This window comes from Calliopsis andreniformis, chromosome 9 (assembly GCF_051401765.1).
Source record: "Calliopsis andreniformis isolate RMS-2024a chromosome 9, iyCalAndr_principal, whole genome shotgun sequence".
Lineage (NCBI taxonomy): Eukaryota > Metazoa > Arthropoda > Insecta > Hymenoptera > Andrenidae > Calliopsis > Calliopsis andreniformis.
The window spans coordinates 9,845,293-9,863,596 of record NC_135070.1 but is presented as its reverse complement, the minus strand read 5'-3'; the positions used below and the strand labels follow the sequence as shown (position 1 = coordinate 9,863,596).

Below are 18,304 nucleotides of genomic sequence, written 5' to 3'. Positions count from 1 at the left end.
TTTTGAGTACCTGATTCTCCTCCAAGGTTTCAATTAGTTCTTCGCTAGCTCTTATTAGAGTTGCACCAGTTCTCGCGTGGATTTCCTTTTCGAACTCCATTTTCGACCACGTGGCATTTAATTCTCTCATGTACCTCTCCATTGACATCTCTTTCACAGCCTTGTCTACAATATTCTTCACTTCTTCCTCGCAATCGTGGAGGTTTAGCTCCAGCAGATCCGCCAGAGTGGTTGACTCATCCATTACGAATCGCACCTAAGTGCATGGTATCTTTGCTGATCGACTCTCGAGCGTTTTCATAGCACGAAATGAAGCTTGACCACGAACGTAGAGACAGAAATGCAAGGATGAAGCAAGGCAAATGAAACGAATGAAATGTTTTGATTTGAAACGAATTTATTGAACGAAATGGGTACAGTGAAGTGTGTAATGTAAGATAACGATGTTTGGTACTGTGACTAAAGTATTTTACAAAATGTGCAGCATGCTTCACTGACATGCTCACTAACAATTATCTAAAGTACCTAAATGAACGTATTTTATGATGCAAAAAAATTTGTCGATGATAGTTGAAGATATTAAGTAAGTGGAATAAATAAATTTTAGTATAATATAAATGTTATCGTGCGCGTATTTACAGTGGACTTACGGTCATTTCTGGAGTCATGTCGCCCAGTTTCTGTAACACCGATAGCGTATATATACAGCGGTGCAACTAATTCTAATATTTCTGTGAGTACAAATTTCCACATTTTTCGAACTCTGATTTCGACACTTTACCATTAAAAAAATGTTTCTGTACAATGGTATCAAAAATAGTTACGAAAATTTATTCCGAATAAAATGGGGACTTCAGATATATATTTGCACTCCTAAATTGGTTTCACCGTTCTTTGAACCATGCTGGTACCTTAGTGCTGTTCATCAACTGCCTCCAGTGTCTTTCTCGAATGGCAGGATTCTGAAGTTCTCCAACAGCTCTCAGAGACGTCAGCATATTTTTCACGGTCGCCTCTAGCGATACATAGGTATCCCACGATCTCATTTCCTTGTCCAGTGCTAATTATTCCAACGAATTTTTAAATTGTTTCATAATTGAATATTTATTCTAGTTCACATATGGCGATATCTGGGTCATTTTGAATTCAGACTTCCAAGTGAATATTCTTCCTTTAATAAAATGGATTATTCTTCTAAGTCTTTTTTCCTATAAAGTCCTTTCTGTTAAATCTTTTCTTCCCATAATCTCGTAACTGATTTTTAGTAACGACTTTATTCCTCTTACTAAACTTGAACGCGAGGAAAATGAATGTGCTTACTTAAAACGAAAAAGTGCTGTACCGATTGCGTAAACTTTCAAAATAGAAATGGATCGAAAACACAATCACTCAACAAAACAAACTTATTCCGAAGTTCGTGCAGAAGGAAGGATCTTATGAATAAAAAATGAGCCAGGCATCGCCGTCCAAGGGTCAGTATTCTTCGTTTACCAACCCCGAATCTCTTTAGCGAACTTCTTGCACTCGATGTCCATATTCTCCACATCTATTTTTCTCCAGGGGGTCGTCTTCCAGCCCTCGATGTTACTCCTAACAATATTCACATAGTCCCACAGCTGCTTAAGCATCTTCAGCTCTCTTCTGCACTGTCTCAGCACCTTGAACTCTGGTACCATCACCTCGAACAGCGACGCAGATTCTTGTATGTCCTTCATCTGCCTCTCCAACATGAGGATCTCCTTGTGACCTTCGTCCAAGAGTTCGTATGGATTCTGGCACTCGTACTTGAAGAAGCTGTAGCGTCTGAAAGCCTCTCGATAGTGGGTTATAGTCGTGTCGAACGCGGATATTCGTCCCCTTATTCTAGACACTTCTCCTGTCGTCGGGACATTCAAATTTGCAATTGAACAATTGAACTTTGTGTCTCCTAGTTTTCTGTAAATAATAATTCTTCACACACCTGCCTGCAAAGGAGCTACTTGCTGTTTCACCATGAGTGCCAATTTCTTCGTGTTGGCCCATTGTTCTGGTAATTCTTGAAGCAGTACGTTCACCTCCTCAGGGATATCCTGGTCGTAAAACTTCAGCAGCTCGATCGTCTCCTCCAGCGGCTGAAACATCTCGTCCGTCGTTGGTTGTCTCTCTTTCACTTGCAAAAGGTACCCCATCACGCTGACGAGGCCAATGTAGTCCCCAGGTTGAATGGGTTGCAGTAAACCTTCGTCCGCCCGCCTGTTAAATTGATAACATCGATATATCTACGAGAACAACGTTAGCTGTTAGTGGGCTTAATCTTCCTACAATATTATTCAGAGATAAGGGTGCCCCATCTGACTCCTAACTTTGTCGAAGCACTTTGATACCGTTCACAACTTGAAAATAGCAAGCCCCGTCGACCGTGAATTTGTAATAGGCATTACAGTTATCAAGAAAACCGAAGTATATTCTCGAGTGTGTCCTCTTAGTATTCGATTACTTCTCGGAATAAAAACCATCGAATTTTATCAAGCGACAGGGGACAATCGTACGAGATAGAAGACCTTATAAACGATCCCAAATCCGAGAGGCTGCTGGTAACGCGATCGACCAGATGTCTTTTGAACATGCTCGACCATTTGCAGACCATGTTCAGCACCGACTGTCTGAAGGGTCTCAGGTCTACCCTGAACCAGCCGCAAAACACTTTCGACGGTTCCATTTCCTCGATCTCGAGATAGAGGCCCTCGTAAAGGTCGATTTGCTCGCGGAATTGCTCCATTTTCGGCGGTGACCGTGCCGGCCCCTTGGGATCCTGGACGGCCACCATCTCCATTTCCTCCATCGTCAATTGCCGACTATACTCGAGGAACTGTTGCATCACCATGTCTCTGTCGTCCAACCAGAGATAGGCGTATCCTGATAAAATAAAATGACAAAGGATCAGGGACAATCACAAAGACGAATGTGGACTGTGAATAAAGCTGAGTAAAAGCACAACGTTGGAACAATAGTGAATGTTTCTTTGGGGGAAAGGGACACTTATTGTTAGACAGCTTTCTGTTATATGGAGAACTAAAATCGATTGCATTTATCGTCATACAAGTAATGTAGTTACTATTTAAAAAAGAATCTATAACAAAGATAAGATTGTGTTGATCTGTTTTTGTTCACCTGTTTTTGTTGATCTATTGATTGATTGTGAGATGGAATTCGTGTGTGAAAAAATAGTACAGTGGATATGAAAGGATTTGAAGTATTACTCACATGAGTGTAAAACTTACTATATTAATTCACGTCAAAACATAGATTAATGTAGAGCATCTATATAAATAATGAAAGGAAATACCTTCAAAATTGCTACAAAACTCCGTGGCATCTTCGATTGCAGTTGCCACGTTACTCAAAATTTCATTCTTCATCCCTTTTATGTCTGAATCGTCTTCAAGTTCTTCAGTATATCCCACAGAATCCTTTTTCAGCCTCGGCATCAGCGCAGCCATTCCAATGATGTCATTTAGGAGAAGGAGGATCAACTGATCGAGTCCATCGGGATCGTCCGGTTCTAACGAGGGGACGTAGTAAAGATCTGGCTCTCTGAGTTCCAATTTTGCTTCTAAAAGTGGTTCGTTTCGCCCGACCGAGTCCATGTTCTCGACCAAGTAGCCTGACATGACGGAAAAAATAAGTGAGAAAATTCACGTGGGCAGATCAAGGAGAACGTTGATAGTATTAACCTAGGGAACATCCCACGGCCCTTCGAAGGGATTCCAACGCGATTCCATCGACGTAGGTCACGTATCTCAGCCAAGGTTCTTCGATATCTTCGGAGACTCGAAAGAGCTCCCTATTCTCATCTAGCAACGACTGAATCTGTTCAGCGGCTTTCTCGATCTCGCTGTAACGTTTCGATACTTTCTCCGATCGCTCGTCGAAGGACAATAAAGCATCCTTGCGACGGTCCTTCCTTTCAATGAGAGGAGTCCTCGTCCAGGGCTCCAAAATGGCTTTGATCTTCTCGACGTTCATCTGGGCGGATTTTATTCGCCTCCAAAGCCCTTCCACCAGCTCGCCTAGCTCTTCGATGTACTCCAAAACGCCGTCTGACTTCCAGCATAGCTCTGTCTCTCCTCGAGACACCAGGGAATCAATCTTGGTTATCTCCATCTCGATCAATTGGAACTCGACTCGTTTGGTTGTCCTGCAGATATTGTTGTACGAATCCACCGTGGCACCTAGCATGGTGCGGAATCTTCGAAAGGTTTCCATATTCTCTGAGACCTGAACAATTGACGACAAAACATAAACATAATTAATAATATTGATTGAGTATTACAATATAGATGTATCATTCAATACACTTTACTGTTCTAGAGCAACACTTTCATTTCCATGTTAGTTGCAATGTCACCAATGGAATATAGTAGGTATGTACAAATTGACCAAAGATCGATTATAATAGAAATTGAAATTTAAAGAAGAATATAATTATAAAGTAAATTTGCTCTAAATGTAAGCACCTGCCTACCTTTATAGCCTCCTCAGGAATATCAGATCTCGACATTTGTTTTAAGTAATTCACTTCTCTCAGAACAGCCAGAAGTTGAGGATCGAAATTTAGTAATAACACGGAATCTTTATCTCTAGCTAAAATATTGCGGTTCAAGCCAGTATCGACCGTGTTTGGAACTGTCAGCGCCCATTCTGTAAATAAATCGCTTTCTTTGTCGGTGAAAATCCTGATCAGTCTTTCGTATCGTCGGTCTATATTCCGTCCCTCTTCACTATTCACTATGCTGAAATTGTAAGGAGCCATTAGCACATTTATGTTTAAACCACTGTAAAGCCACTCACGGATGTTGAATAGCCCTGAAGGATTGAACAGGCAGATCGATTCGTTGCCTAAGCATGCTGACGAACGTCAGGTCTGCGGTCAGAGGCGGAAGATTAATTAAAGCACCCCTGGTGCCACGATTGAACAGTACTTCGACGACTGTCAGCTCGACATTCAGCAGCTCCAGAATCCTTGAGTAACGGTCCGTGAATTGCTTGCTTATCACTGGCCTGTCGAGCACCGTTCCAGCGATATTTATCAGCTGAAATCAGGAGATTGAGATACGCCTTATTGGATCGAAATTCTGAGACCGCCAGCTAATAATTTTGGAACTGTGTACCTTAAAGACACTCTCCAGATTCCCGCAATCGTCAAAGGCCTGACAGAGAATGGCTGCCAGTTTGCTATCGAGATCAGTGATGGATTCATTGAATTTGGCACAGTCTGCGGCGAAAGATTGATCGTCAGGTTCGAGAGCGTCGTTGGCTCTTACCGTGAACGACACAAACAGTTGCTGAAACTCTTTGTAGACGTTGATGATCCTGGTGCTGAGAGACCGACCGAGGATGCCGCCAACCTCGATCTTCTCTAGCTTTGAAAATTCCATGACGGTATTAAAAAGCCAGTCAATATCGCTCAGTCGCTTCAAGAAGGCATTCAAACGAGCAAATACCACGCTGGAATTAAAGGTCCACGGCGGTGCGTTTGGTTTCATTGCTGGCATATCTTTCCTGAGTTCGAATTGACGTTTGAACTCTTCTAAAATATCTACAGTAAAATTAAAATATTAATTTTTACTACCGTAATCTTTCTTTTAAAATCGAATCACGATGATCAAACATATCAGTCAAAAATTGAGAAAAATAAATACAGAATTTTTCAGGTATATTATTATGGAAAATATTGAATAAATTAGAAATATTGGAAACTAAATAAAAAGGTGAATTCTTTTTATTCTCACTTATCATAAGTTCTTGAAATATTAGAAGGTGTATTTGAAATCATAAACTACTTGTGTACTTCTGTATCGAATTAAATATTCTATGTACATACAACAGCTGTTCAAGATCCTCACCTCGCGATATTTGAACGCGCTGCAACGCCTCGTCGACGTCGCTTTGGAAGATAGATGATGGGTCGAGGAATCGTCGCGCCTCCTGTATCAACAGGTTGCAAATCTGTCGAAGCATAATGATCACCTTGGAGGAGCTCTGATAGTAGCTGGATTTCGACCAGGCTAATCCGACCGAGTGTATCAGCATGGCCATTAATGGCTTAGCCTCGGAGAAATCGACCTCCTCGACCGCCTTGAAGCACTTGCCCAGAGGCGACAAATACAGTGATATCTCTTTCGCTTCCGCCATCGAGGACACCACGTTATCGAACAGGGTTCGGAAGCAGGGAAAGTAGGCACTGTTCGTTTTCTCTAAAATGCTTGCCATTTTCTTCACGCGGTCCTCTTGCAATTGATCGTAAATATATCTAAAGAAAAATGTATTCTAATTAAACAAATTTAAAAGTGTCTATAAGCAAGCTTAGCCCCTTGGCTCATGGTAGAAAGAATCATATTTTGAATATAGAAACAGAAATTATGTTATCGACTTGAACGATTGAGAATTAAAAATTATTTAATTTGTAATTGATCGATCCACGATCTGAGTAAAATTATAAATCGAGAGATTAGAGCGAATTTGTGGAAACCATAAGGTTTTCTACCTCAAATTTGCTAATCTAGCGGACCAGTACTCAAGCTCGACATCAGGGGTGGGATTTTGGCCATTGTCGAAGGCAGCGTTCGATTCCTGAGTAACGACGTCGTTGACTAAGTAGGCCCATTTTATCACGACACCCTCGATAGCACTTTTTAGGTACAGATCGACAGCTTCAGGGCCTTCTGCACAGACCAATTTCTCCACTTCTGTTACCTTCTCCATCCCCGCTGGCATAGGAAGAACTGTTCTGCCATTCACTTGGCCTTTTACCTATTTTATGTAACAATTTTTTCTAAAGAAACGCTTATGGAGTTAACTATTTTTGCATCTGAGTGGCTAACGTATCTGTTACTGTGTATCATTCTGTTTCTTGAATCTTTTAAGAATGGATTATAAAATATAAAAAAAAATACAGAAGAATGATTAGAGAACTTTATTACTTGGTACAAGGTTCCACGTAGAGAATGAACATGTCTGCAGATATCCTGAACCGCAACATCCGGTAGATCTTTATGATTCTCTTGCTTGCTTAAAAGAGGAGCAAACACATTATCCACCAAAGTGGCCAACTGATCAACGACACGAGAAGACAGATCGCCCAGGATCAGCATCGAAACGCAGGCATCCTTCTCCTTCGCCAGCGGTGTCTGAGTCACTTTCACCGCGTAAATCCCTATCGACGATCTCAATTCACTCTTCCTTTCTCGCCGCGAAACCTAAGCGACACCCAACTCACCCTTAGTCCTCTGGCAAGGTATAGGAAACGACGTAGACGCAACCAACTGCGCGTTGGGCGTCAGAACAACGAAAAGCGCCCTGGGCACAGGATTATCCAGGAAGTCGAGCACAGCGTTCCTGTACTCCTCGGTGAGCAGCAGCCTGCCCCATTTCTCTGGCTTCAGTTTCAGCGACTTCTGCACGAACCCCCCGATGTACTCCAGCCTGAAATCCGCGGGTCCATCCGGGGCGGTCATCTCTGCGTTCACCAAAGTGAAAGAGGTCCCATGTTAAATCGCGTTCGTCTGAAGCTTCTCGACTGAGGCGTATAGGTCGCGGAACAGGCGTTCTCGTCTTCGCGACGAGTCGCGTGTCCTTCGAGACGGGACGCGGAGGAGGACGCGATTATTATGGCCTAGAAATCGCGCGAAAAGGTTGCCGCAACAGGGAGGGGGAAGGGTCGGAGGTTAAAAATGCCAATCGTTTGGTGGCCGTCGTGCAAGCAGGTCAAGAGACCAGGCACCGACTGAACCCGCGAACGACGTGTTCTGGCATTGGCCGATCGTGTCTTTGAGGTGAGCCTGCTCGTTGGCTCCCTATTGTCACGGGACGCACGGAATATCCTGGCGGACGACTGACATTGCACGCGATCCCTCCTTCCGTGTACTGGCAGGTACCATTTTGCCCGACGATATTAGTCCGCGTTTCGCGACCCAGGAAGTCTCCCGTCGCGGCCCTTCGATCGGGGCGATCGACGCTCTGTTGTGTGGCCCGAGGCGTTGAGGCTTTGGGCATTGTGGTGGAAGTTGGCGTTGAAAGTGAAGGCACAGTGACAATCGTGGTGCTGCTTTGGACAATCTGTGTGACCATTGTGAGTGAATTTTTGTAGTTTTTATTTTCGAGGGAGTGATGTGTCTTCTTGGAGTACAGAAGTTGCTTTGTCGTTCTGGAGGCAATGGTTAACTGCTTGCAAGGTAAGAGTAGGTTATTTGGTAATTATATTGTGACTTTGTACAGTCGACCAAGAATATATTGCATTACTGACATTAATAGATTACTGGTTAGTTTGACTGATAATGTTAGTTGGAACTTATGATTAGTTCCATGCATTTCTGACTACATGCAATTGATTAAATTCACGATGCACCTGTAGTAATAAACTATAGCATTCTGTTATCAATAGTACAAGCAATAGATAGTGTCTTTCTTCATGATCGTTCATTTAACACGAAAATAAGCAAGCCATTTTAAAGCCTTCCAAAGTCATTTATTTATGTCCTAAGTTCCCACCTTGAGGGTCATGACCCCTCATGGTTTTTACTGTTTTCTTTGTATTTTGGGAACTTCCAAGGTTGTTTCTAATTACAGTTATCTTTATAGAAAATTTCATTGCTAAAACTTTCAGTACTCAATTTCAATACGGTTACTTTCCAATATTCTATCAGTATTGTGACGCTGAGGAGGTGTGACTTAGACTTCACTGCAGCAAATACTTAACAAATACAAAAAGCATTTTTAGAAATATCTTTTCATATAAATAGCGAGGTGTTTCATGCAAACTAACAATTATAAAAAAAAATACTTATTCGAACAAAAATAAGAAATACTAATTAGTACAGTAGTACTTCAGATATATTCGCACACTTTTCTTCTTTTTCCACCAAAAAAAAATAACCACCATTTTCTACCCAAAAGTTCTGCAAACTTCTAAACACTTATCGTTAACCACGAAGTGCTTCGAAACAGACCTTAGTATGCAAGTGAACAGCAGAAGTAACAGCTCCGCTTCTTGGCCACTGAGGCGTAGAATATCGTCGATTGTTTGCTAGGAAACGTCTAGTGTCGCTTGATTGCTTGCCAGCGACAAGTTAGCAGCGATCAGTTCGATCGATCGACCGTAAAAACGTGGAAATTGCGGCGACGTAAAAATAGGAAGGTCCGTCGCTGCAGCTGCTCGCCTTTGGATATAAGCCAGGGCAAAATGATCCATAGTACTTCTCGATCATTAAAACCATTATTTCACGTCAGGGTTTAACCCTTAGCTGATGCAACGTTATTAATATTTCGCTCATTTACCACTAAATTTGTCGTTGCATCATGTTCATACATTACATAATTATGTAAAAGTGAACTCACAGTAGTCAAAATAAGAATATACAGACATTGTCAAATCATTTCTCAGGGAGGAGAGATGTCTCGCCACGGTAGTTTCATTATAACACTCATACCTTATCAACTGAGAGTCTATAATGCAAATCTGTTCAATTTCTCAAGAAATACCCCCAATTCTAAGAACACTTAAAACCAATTAAAAAGAGCGATGAAAATCCTCTTAAAAAATCCCTCCTAGAGTATAATATCAAACTACTCGAACCAATAGCCCGTAGCACCCCTAAGTCTCACCGATCGTTAGCAGGAAAAATCCCTATCGGCGAGCTATTCAACCCCACAGGCGAACAAAAGTTCCAAGTGGCGGACACAGCAAGAGCAGTCGCTAAAACGCGAAAATCCGCGTAAAAACGCGGAAAAAGAGGGGGTGAAGAGCAGCTTGCAGCAACATCTGGTGGCCCTCGGGCATTCGTCTGACCCCGCGGCTGAGGCTTCAGACTTTTCGAGAGCGCCGCTCAAACATCAGAACTAATTTCTCCCGACAGATTAGCCGTCTGCCGTTTCTCGAAAGGCTCGAGATTTTCCGCTGTTCGAGCATGCATACAGGGTTGCGTGCTCGCAAATGGACGGGGCACGCGTCGCGCACAAAGGGAGACGGGGCCGCGCTTTTCATTTCGCGGCCGCCCGCTCTCGCCCTTCGTCGAATTAGGAAAAAGAAAAAAGGAGCGAGAGCACCCTCCGTACACCCGTAGCCGCGTCAAATTACATCCACTAGCCCCTCCGACGCGCCACGAATTTCGTCCTTTCTCGGTGTATGCTCATCGCGCAAATTGGATTCGGCGAGAGGACGACAAACGCGAGGAACGTGGAATTCTCTCGATCTGTTTCCTCTGAAGCAAAAGATAGCCTGCCACTTGGGAAAACGGATCAAAAAAATGCTGGGGGTCCCTTTGACTATTTTTCAAACGGCGAGGGTGTATCCGTGGAATCTGATAGCGTACTTTCCCATGGTTTGTTGTGTGTGGAGAGTTTTATTGTGTGGAGGGAGGTCGTGCAATCCTTTAGTTACGGTGTGTTCGTGGCACACTAAGAAATGGCGATAGGAAAGTAATAATTGTGTAGAACACATGGCGTTTAGAAGTATGTCTAAGGCAGTAACTACAGTGGATAAGAATAGGTATGTCTGATCTTGTTTCGTTTATACGATAAATAGTTCGAACATATTCGTCAGAACATCAGTCGTCAGAAAAAGTAACTACTGTAACAATTAAGAGACAGTCTGTAGAAATTATTTTACAAACAAAAATCTACCTTTTTTCTAAGCTATCTAAACACCCAATACACTCTTCACTCCCGCCAAAAGTCATTCTTAATTCATTCTCAAATGTCACGAGAGAGAATGCCTAGCATCCTCTCAATCAATTCATGCTCAAATCGCTAGAAAACCACCCCTTTCTTGCCATCGCGCGGACATTTCACCATCAATCACTTTTCCTCGAAGTTCTTCCGTCACCGAATTGAAATCGTCGGGAGGAAGAGGGAAAAAAGAAACTCGCAGTCAGCCAAACAATTTGCACGGTCGTGGGTAATGATTTCGGACGTTATCTACCCTTCGACGAAATTTGTCCCGCGCCTCCTCATTCGTCATCCAAGCTGGTTCCTTTATCGCGGCAAGCGGACCGTGTGGATGATCGCGAGCTACCGAAACGGATCGTGTCCACCGGAAGCTGCCTACCTCGAGACGTTTCGACGTTTTTGTCTGGCAAGGCTAGCTGCCAGTGGAAATTGATGATCGGCAGAGGCGGCCCTGCGAGCCCGCGACTATTTCGCTTTCGAGCTTTCCGCGTGAATAATGCGCGGCCGCGCAGCTCCCAAAGTGATTTCTTATTTAGGGAGCTTTTGAACTCGATGTCATTTTTCACGCGCGCCTCGTTTCCCGTCGGAGAACCCTCGATACAGACGCCCGCTGTTGAAACTTTCGCTCTCGCTCGTGATTTCCTGGGCCGATTAGCATTTTCCAATTTCCCTTCGGCGGCTGGGCCACGAGTCGATTATGGATACGTGAAATTGCGGTCTTCGTGAATTTTCGATCGATCTAGATGTACTTGTGGGGAATATACTTGATAATTGGTGAATGGAGGGTGTAGGATTAGAGGGGTGGGAAAAGGAGAAGTTAGTTGATTATAATAGAGATTAATCTTTTGAGAATAAAGAACTTTTTCTTTGGCAATGGTACTATGGAAATGGAAGTGAGAATTTTGTCATTAAAATGCTTCTGTTTTTTAAATTAAATGATAAGTTGAGACTTGACAATTATTGAGAAATTATTTAGGAAGATCTTTGTACAGAGAATTACTGCATAGTGCATCCTACAGGGTAATCAGTTTAACTAGAAACCCTCTAATGGGTGTTGGCAACATTTACAATGCTAACAGCATTTAGAATAAATGCTGTCGACACTTGGAGGGTTTCAAGAGGGACATGCAGTGGTGATGTATGAATAAATAGAAATTCTTACGTGATACGAAATCCATCACTAAAGAATTAATGTTAATTTAGATTCTTTATTCTCCACGTTAAATACTATTTTAGAATCCTTGGAAACACGTAGCTTCATTGAACTATCTATTCCAGAATATGTACTCAGAATTCCTAGAGATCTCCTAAATTCTATATAGATTTCTAATAACATCTCCAATATTCTCCCTCTTTGCAAATTTCTAAATAATTAAATCTCTTTTTTCTTTAAAAACATTACTCGATCCCACCCCTGCGTACTTGCACATCACACAAGAGATGCCGCGAACAAGAATGACTTCCCACTCGCCTATTCCCAAAAAATTGATAATCCTGTCAACTCCAAAGTCCTCCAACCATCCGTCATTTTCACCCAAACCACCCTCGATCGAATCTCCACCGCTGTGCATCGAGATAAACGATCGTTTCTCGTGCGACCCATCCGAGATATCCATCTCTTTGAAAGTTTTCGGTTTTTGAAGCCTCCATCAGGAAAATAGGTCTCTTCCCCCGCCTCATTTCGAGAGTGTATTCATCCTGTCGCAGAAAAAGAGAAGAGTCCCGTAAGGGGCGAGGGACAGTGTGCGTGGCGCGAAGTTGATATAGTTTCACGTAATCCGGAAACGGGTCGGTGCGACAGAAGGCTCGTTTCTGAGAACGAGCCGAGGACAAATAAAAGTTGAACTGGCTCTATGAACTCGACCCTAATCGAGTGGTAGCGGAGGCGAAGGGGCGAGAGGGCATTCGCGAAAAAACAGAAACGCATCTGGCGGATCGAGCGACAGAAAGTTTTCTCGAAGGGGGAACTCAGTGCTCCTCGCGAACAAGGGTGGCAAGATGTCGCTCTGCGAACATGTCAGCGCATACGGACCGTACCGACGCACGATATTATCATAATCCAGCTATTGTATGTTGACACTCCACTCGGGAAGCGTCGAGGGGGGCTGTTAATAAGACGCAACCTTAAAAAATGGATGTACGTTCGTGGATGAATACCACGAGTGACACGAGCCAGTGAAAGCTTTATTTTTCTTTCAATCTTTTGAGATTAACGTCAACAGAACTTAACTTTTAACTATTGACGCGAAGTCTGGTAGACTCCACGTGATATATTTTTATTATTAATTCACAGGACTAATTATAGTCAATTTAATAGCCTTAACAAGATTTTTATTACTGTAAGTAATTGCAGTCGCTGCATTAATTTCTTTGATAACATTTCCAATTTTAAGTGTGTTATTTTATTTATGTTATATCATACACTCCGTATGTTATATGCTTCTACGTTCTAATTAACATCGTACGAATTTTGTAAATATTTAACACTAGAACTACCGTGGTTAATCTGTATCTATTTTTAACGATGTGCCACAATTATAAATGTCTGAAAAGTTATATAATTTTAGCATTAACTGAGAGAAATAATAAAGTTTATAAAGGACACAGTATGTATAAGAAATAATCATACCAGTCATTTTGACAGACTTGGTAATTCTAGTGTTAATATCAATGGGTTTTAATCGTAGTCTTAGTTTCTTAAAATTGGGTGTTCATTGAGGGTTTACAGTGCGAGACGAAGTAAGGATATCTTTCTTCTTTAAGAGTCTTTATCTTAAATGAAAGACAGGGAATTGAAGTGACTTTCAATGGAGATTCGCCTGAAGAAATACTTTTCCCATATCTGGAAGCATCCGAGGCGTTTTTCGTAAATCTAATAGTACAATTCCGAAAACGAGCCGGCCGCGAGATGGAATTGGCCCGACGCCAGGTACAGAACGAAAGTTGCTTCAGCAAAATCTCATCCCTCCTTACGTGAGAGTTTCCTTACGAGCACCGGAAGGCAACGCCCTCGAGAGCGTTTACAATTCAGAGTTTCATCCTTCGCGGTGTGTGAAACGGCCAGAGTGCGGAATCATGCTCAATGCACTGCTAATTTTCTTGAAAATTTATTACTTTTATTATACCAGTGAGTCTGATACCTTAACATTCATTCCACTTGCTAGAGATTTAAACAGTATTAAGGAAGATCTATTTGCTATCATATACAGCGTGACTTAAAATGACTGAACAATTGAATAAAGAAAAAAAGGTGTTTCTACTTAATAGAAATTTAATTAATAAATAATACTGTTCATGTAGTTTTAGAAAAGATTCGAGTATCTAATAAACTACATAATATGAAGGCACTACGTTAGACCATCCTCACATAAAACTTGTAATAGTAATTAACATCTATTATACACGCTATCCCATTATAATTCTGAATCACTACGCAATTCTGGAAACGAGAAAAAATCGTTACATCTGTGAATCCAATATCACCCTCAAAAACAAGGTCCAAAAGTACCGATAATTGCACGTATTAAACGCCATCAAGTCCCAGCTTCAATTTAAGCCTGCAAATTCTCAGGATTAATTACCCAGCGACCAATCGAATGTTATTAAAACGGAGGAGCTATGCGGCAACGAGAATCCGCACAGAAATTTACGGGCACATCGTGTCGTATAATTTCCAGTTCCATTCGAGATGTCTCGCGCGTGCTGGGGCTTCATAAGGCCGCCCTTGGGCGCGCGGCTCGGGATGCTTGGGTACGTCGGTTTCGGGCATTTTATGAGTTTAATTTGGAACACGGACGGCGTCGTTCGGGACACCACGGGTTAGGTTTCGGTTCCACGGGAAATTCGACGAGAAATTTAGGAGGGCCCTGGCCATCGGGGGCTCCGCGACGCGAATTTGGCAACAGCTGCGGTTCCCTCGGAAAACGGTGGTTTCGTTAACGCGCTCTCCTAAATCTCCGCGGGTGCATCGTAATTAAAGCAGTTATTACCCTTGCACGACATCGCGGGGGCATTCGAAACGAACTCCCTTTCTAACTGCGCTACGATATAACCACGCTCAAGACAGTCTCGTGCGTTTGCATGACCGCCACGGTGATTCATCGCGGCTATCTTTTGCACGACGACTTTTCTCCACCGTTCGCGGTTCCCCGCATGATTTACGACGAAGGTCTTTCGGTAGTTTCGAACTTTCGCTGGAGAAACTGCCCTGTCTTGCATTACTAATAGTGAGTATGGTAACTACGTTACACGGGGTGGGTTTCGAAAAGGGATTCGAGGTTTGATGGTATCGCGAGGCACGATATCAAGTACCGAGCAAGAACATGATTCACGGCTTGGGTTTGTAACTTATACGGGAGATACGTGGAAATAAATTCAATTAGTAATAATTTCAATGATTTCAATTAGAGATTTTCTTATAATTCATACAGAAAGTGGAAATAGATTTAATGATTCTCTCGTAATTCAACGAAGCCTTTCTTTATACTTTAACATTTCTTCTAGTCAGCGTTGTACAGTTATTAATATAATGATTGCTAAATATCGCTCATCAGACCTTCTACCAGCTGGTCATTTAGTTATTTCAAAGTGTTAAATAATCCAACGTGACATTAGAATTCTATTTCGAACCGAAATTTGTCCCTAAGTTACGTAAAATTAATGAAAAAACGCCATCCTAAGACACCCCTGCAATGTACCAAAGATAATCGCTGTCCGTCTGACCAAAAACGCGTTACTCTACTGTCACGTTCGAGTCTCCAAGGCACAGAGCGCGTTTCGTTAATACTTCGATTCTCGTGACCATCGTTAATTCCATGCGCGTACCAGAGGGCCAGACCGCCGCCGGTGGCCTTCTTCCATGGAATAATTTTTATCCCCCCAATGGAGTTAATCTTCGTCCGAGCGCTCCGAGCGATCTCGAGAGACCGCGCGCTCCCCCTCGAAAATCGGCGATTCCGCGCGCGTCGATTAACGAGAAAGAAAAACGAACGGGGCGAACGTAAATCCGCAGCGTCAGCCGTCGAGAATTTTCAAAACTCGGTTATTATCGATAGCGATTCAACGTACGACTAGCCAAGCGTCGGGGCAAGTTGGGCGAAGGTACGAAACGCGCGAGGGGCAAGAGCGAATGCAAACGAGCTGGAGGAACAGTTCGAGAAAATCTTTTTTTCTCTGGCCAGCATCTGCCTCCGCGCGGATTTCGCGACGACGACGAGGAAGGAATACAAAGCGAAGGGCTCCCGGCGAGCAAGTTCTCCGCTCGCTAATTTCCGGCCCCGAGTCCGCCGAGCCACGAAAGGATCATTAAAGTTCGCGTTAGCATCTGGTTCCCGCGTGCCTCCTCGTAAAAGCGGACGAATAAGAATAGAGCGGAGGAAAAGACGGTGCCGAGACGTTTCCAGCGGCGAAACTTAATCCCTGAGGCCAGAGATATTTCTCCCCCGACGACCGCCCCTCTGACGCCCCTCTGCCGCCGTCGCGCAGCCACTTTCCCTGGAAATGCCCTTGGCGAGCGTCTGGGAAATTCTCCAAGTTAAGCTGCAGCAAGCTCTCCATTTTCGCCCACTCCACGCCCCCTCTCAACAGGTTACCTGAGTTTCTGCCGCGAAACTGCATCCCGAGCCCTCCCCGCGCGACAACGACCGCTCTGTCGACGCGAAAGAGGAGAGGGATTCACGGTAGACGAGCCTCGCTCCCTTTCTTCTCTTGTTTCGCGTGTCTTTCTGGGGTCGCGTGAAGAGTCGTCATCGTCTTAACGCGCTAGCGCACCGGAACATTCGAATGTCTCTAAGGGGTGGGATGTTAAAAAGGGAGCTGCTGAATGCGGGACTTCGATTTTTGGACAGGTGTATGGATGAGGTGGTTCTGTTGACGGTTGGCGAGGTGGCCTTTGACCGCTTGTGTTAGGAGTGGATTGCGGGTCTTTATGCATTTCATTATGCAACATATTTCAGTTTGCAAAAACATTCACGATCCACGTAACGTGCAAAATTTTACAAAGTATATAAAATTAAATACATTGTTTAGTAACTGGAGGGATAAGGTTGCACTTTTCTAATCATATTTATGAAGATAGAAATTTGTGAGGTATGAGGTAATCCTCGTTTTTTATGGAATTTAATCATCAGACTTCTCTGCAAACACCATATACTTTATCCAGTAAAGAAATAGTAGGATATGGTTAATCAGTCAAATTGCTCATCTTCCAACTACACGTATAATAATGTGTATTTAATTTAATCTTGAGACTAAAGGCGACAACATGGTAAATCAAAAATTACTATTACTGGTTCACTAATTGTGCTTAGAAAAATTGATCCTTAATTCTTTCTAGATTCTAGATGGAGCTTGGCTAGACCATGTCTCATAGGGAAAACGTGTAAAAAATACATATAATAAAGGTCCAGAAACCAGAGTATCCCAGGGATTTTTTGTCTGGAAGGAAGTTGGACACTCTCGTTTCATAGCTTACTCGGAAGCTCTCGCGAGGAAAAATGGAACAGTAATTGCAACGACGGCAGGGCTTTGTTCGGTCCCTGGTGGTATCAAAGGATCAGAGGTTTAGACCCTAAAAGTTTCTTGATATGATGACGACGTTGTTCTTGGGCCACGCGAGTCTCTTTTGCCCAAAAATGATACTGCTTCTATTACATTTGTCTTCCTTTTAAAAACTCCAAGCGTAAACTTTTCATATAAATATAAAAATGTTTTGAAAAATACAAGTCGATGAGGAAAGCATATTATTACATTCATCCTTGTGGAAAAATTTCATTGTAGAAAATTCTCATTTAACCTAAAGTAAACACACCTATCTTTCTCTCGGCTTCGTTCTCCTCTGTATCCTCCGCCTCTTGCGAGGGTGAACGAGACTCCATCATCGATTGAAGCAGCTTCTCGAATTCTTCGAGCTTGTCGTTGCTCGCATTCTGCCGATTCGGCAATGGAACCACGATTTCTTCCCGTGTCTCGGACTTTTCCGAGCCATGGACACTTTCTTCGCTACTCTCGGAATCCGACATCCTTCTTGGTTTGTTGAAAAAGACAGATGGCCAAAATCTCACGGCAGTGGATCTCTGAAAGATTGATTAACACGATGATGTCTCTACAATTCAGATTTTAATAGTGATCAACGAAGAATTTAATCACAAAGTACACAGAATCAATATTAATCAGAAGATATTGTCAACTAAAATTAATATTATCAGGAATATTTAAAATACAAGATGAAAACTAAGTTAACCAGCAGAGTTGGAATAACGTCTCTCAGACATGATAGCAAATTTGGCCCAAAAGTGAATTGTACCTATGTGTCTCTTTCATGGTCTGACCTTTTCATGTAGACCCATATGGCTCCCATATTCATTCAATAAATCCCAATCGAAGTAGTTAAAATGTCAGAAGTTATTTGCAAAATTGTTCCAGAAGTCATTTATTCAAGTATAAAATTACAAAATAATATCACTAACAATACTGTAATACCATACATATATACTACTTATTAGCTAAATTAAATCATAACCAATCTCTCTCAAAATCAACCCCTAATACATACTCCCAAATACCTAACCAACCCCTCCCAAGTCTACTAACAAGATCACTA

At 42.6% G+C, this 18,304-nt stretch overlaps 1 protein-coding gene across 1 annotated transcript in view; it reads right to left on the bottom strand.

Annotated features, from left to right (window-relative positions):
• Positions 1 to 18,061, bottom strand: part of Dhc93ab (Dynein heavy chain at 93AB) — a 29,813-nt gene extending 11,752 nt beyond the window's left edge. Inside the window, exons 1-19 of the mRNA XM_076384892.1 lie at positions 18,033 to 18,061; positions 17,925 to 17,934; positions 17,498 to 17,777; positions 7,259 to 7,498; positions 6,963 to 7,195; positions 6,527 to 6,792; positions 6,076 to 6,292; positions 5,886 to 5,988; positions 5,151 to 5,578; positions 4,831 to 5,072; positions 4,505 to 4,772; positions 3,714 to 4,257; positions 3,326 to 3,643; positions 2,541 to 2,895; positions 1,961 to 2,232; positions 1,496 to 1,876; positions 912 to 1,060; positions 651 to 680; positions 11 to 256 (exon numbers count right to left, since the gene is read on the bottom strand). Coding sequence (XP_076241007.1) covers positions 11 to 256; positions 651 to 680; positions 912 to 1,060; positions 1,496 to 1,876; positions 1,961 to 2,232; positions 2,541 to 2,895; positions 3,326 to 3,643; positions 3,714 to 4,257; positions 4,505 to 4,772; positions 4,831 to 5,072; positions 5,151 to 5,578; positions 5,886 to 5,988; positions 6,076 to 6,292; positions 6,527 to 6,792; positions 6,963 to 7,195; positions 7,259 to 7,498; positions 17,498 to 17,777; positions 17,925 to 17,934; positions 18,033 to 18,061 — 4,611 coding nt within the window. The remainder of the gene's footprint in view (positions 1 to 10; positions 257 to 650; positions 681 to 911; positions 1,061 to 1,495; positions 1,877 to 1,960; positions 2,233 to 2,540; positions 2,896 to 3,325; positions 3,644 to 3,713; positions 4,258 to 4,504; positions 4,773 to 4,830; positions 5,073 to 5,150; positions 5,579 to 5,885; positions 5,989 to 6,075; positions 6,293 to 6,526; positions 6,793 to 6,962; positions 7,196 to 7,258; positions 7,499 to 17,497; positions 17,778 to 17,924; positions 17,935 to 18,032) is intronic.
• Between the last annotated feature and the right edge of the window lie 243 nt (positions 18,062 to 18,304).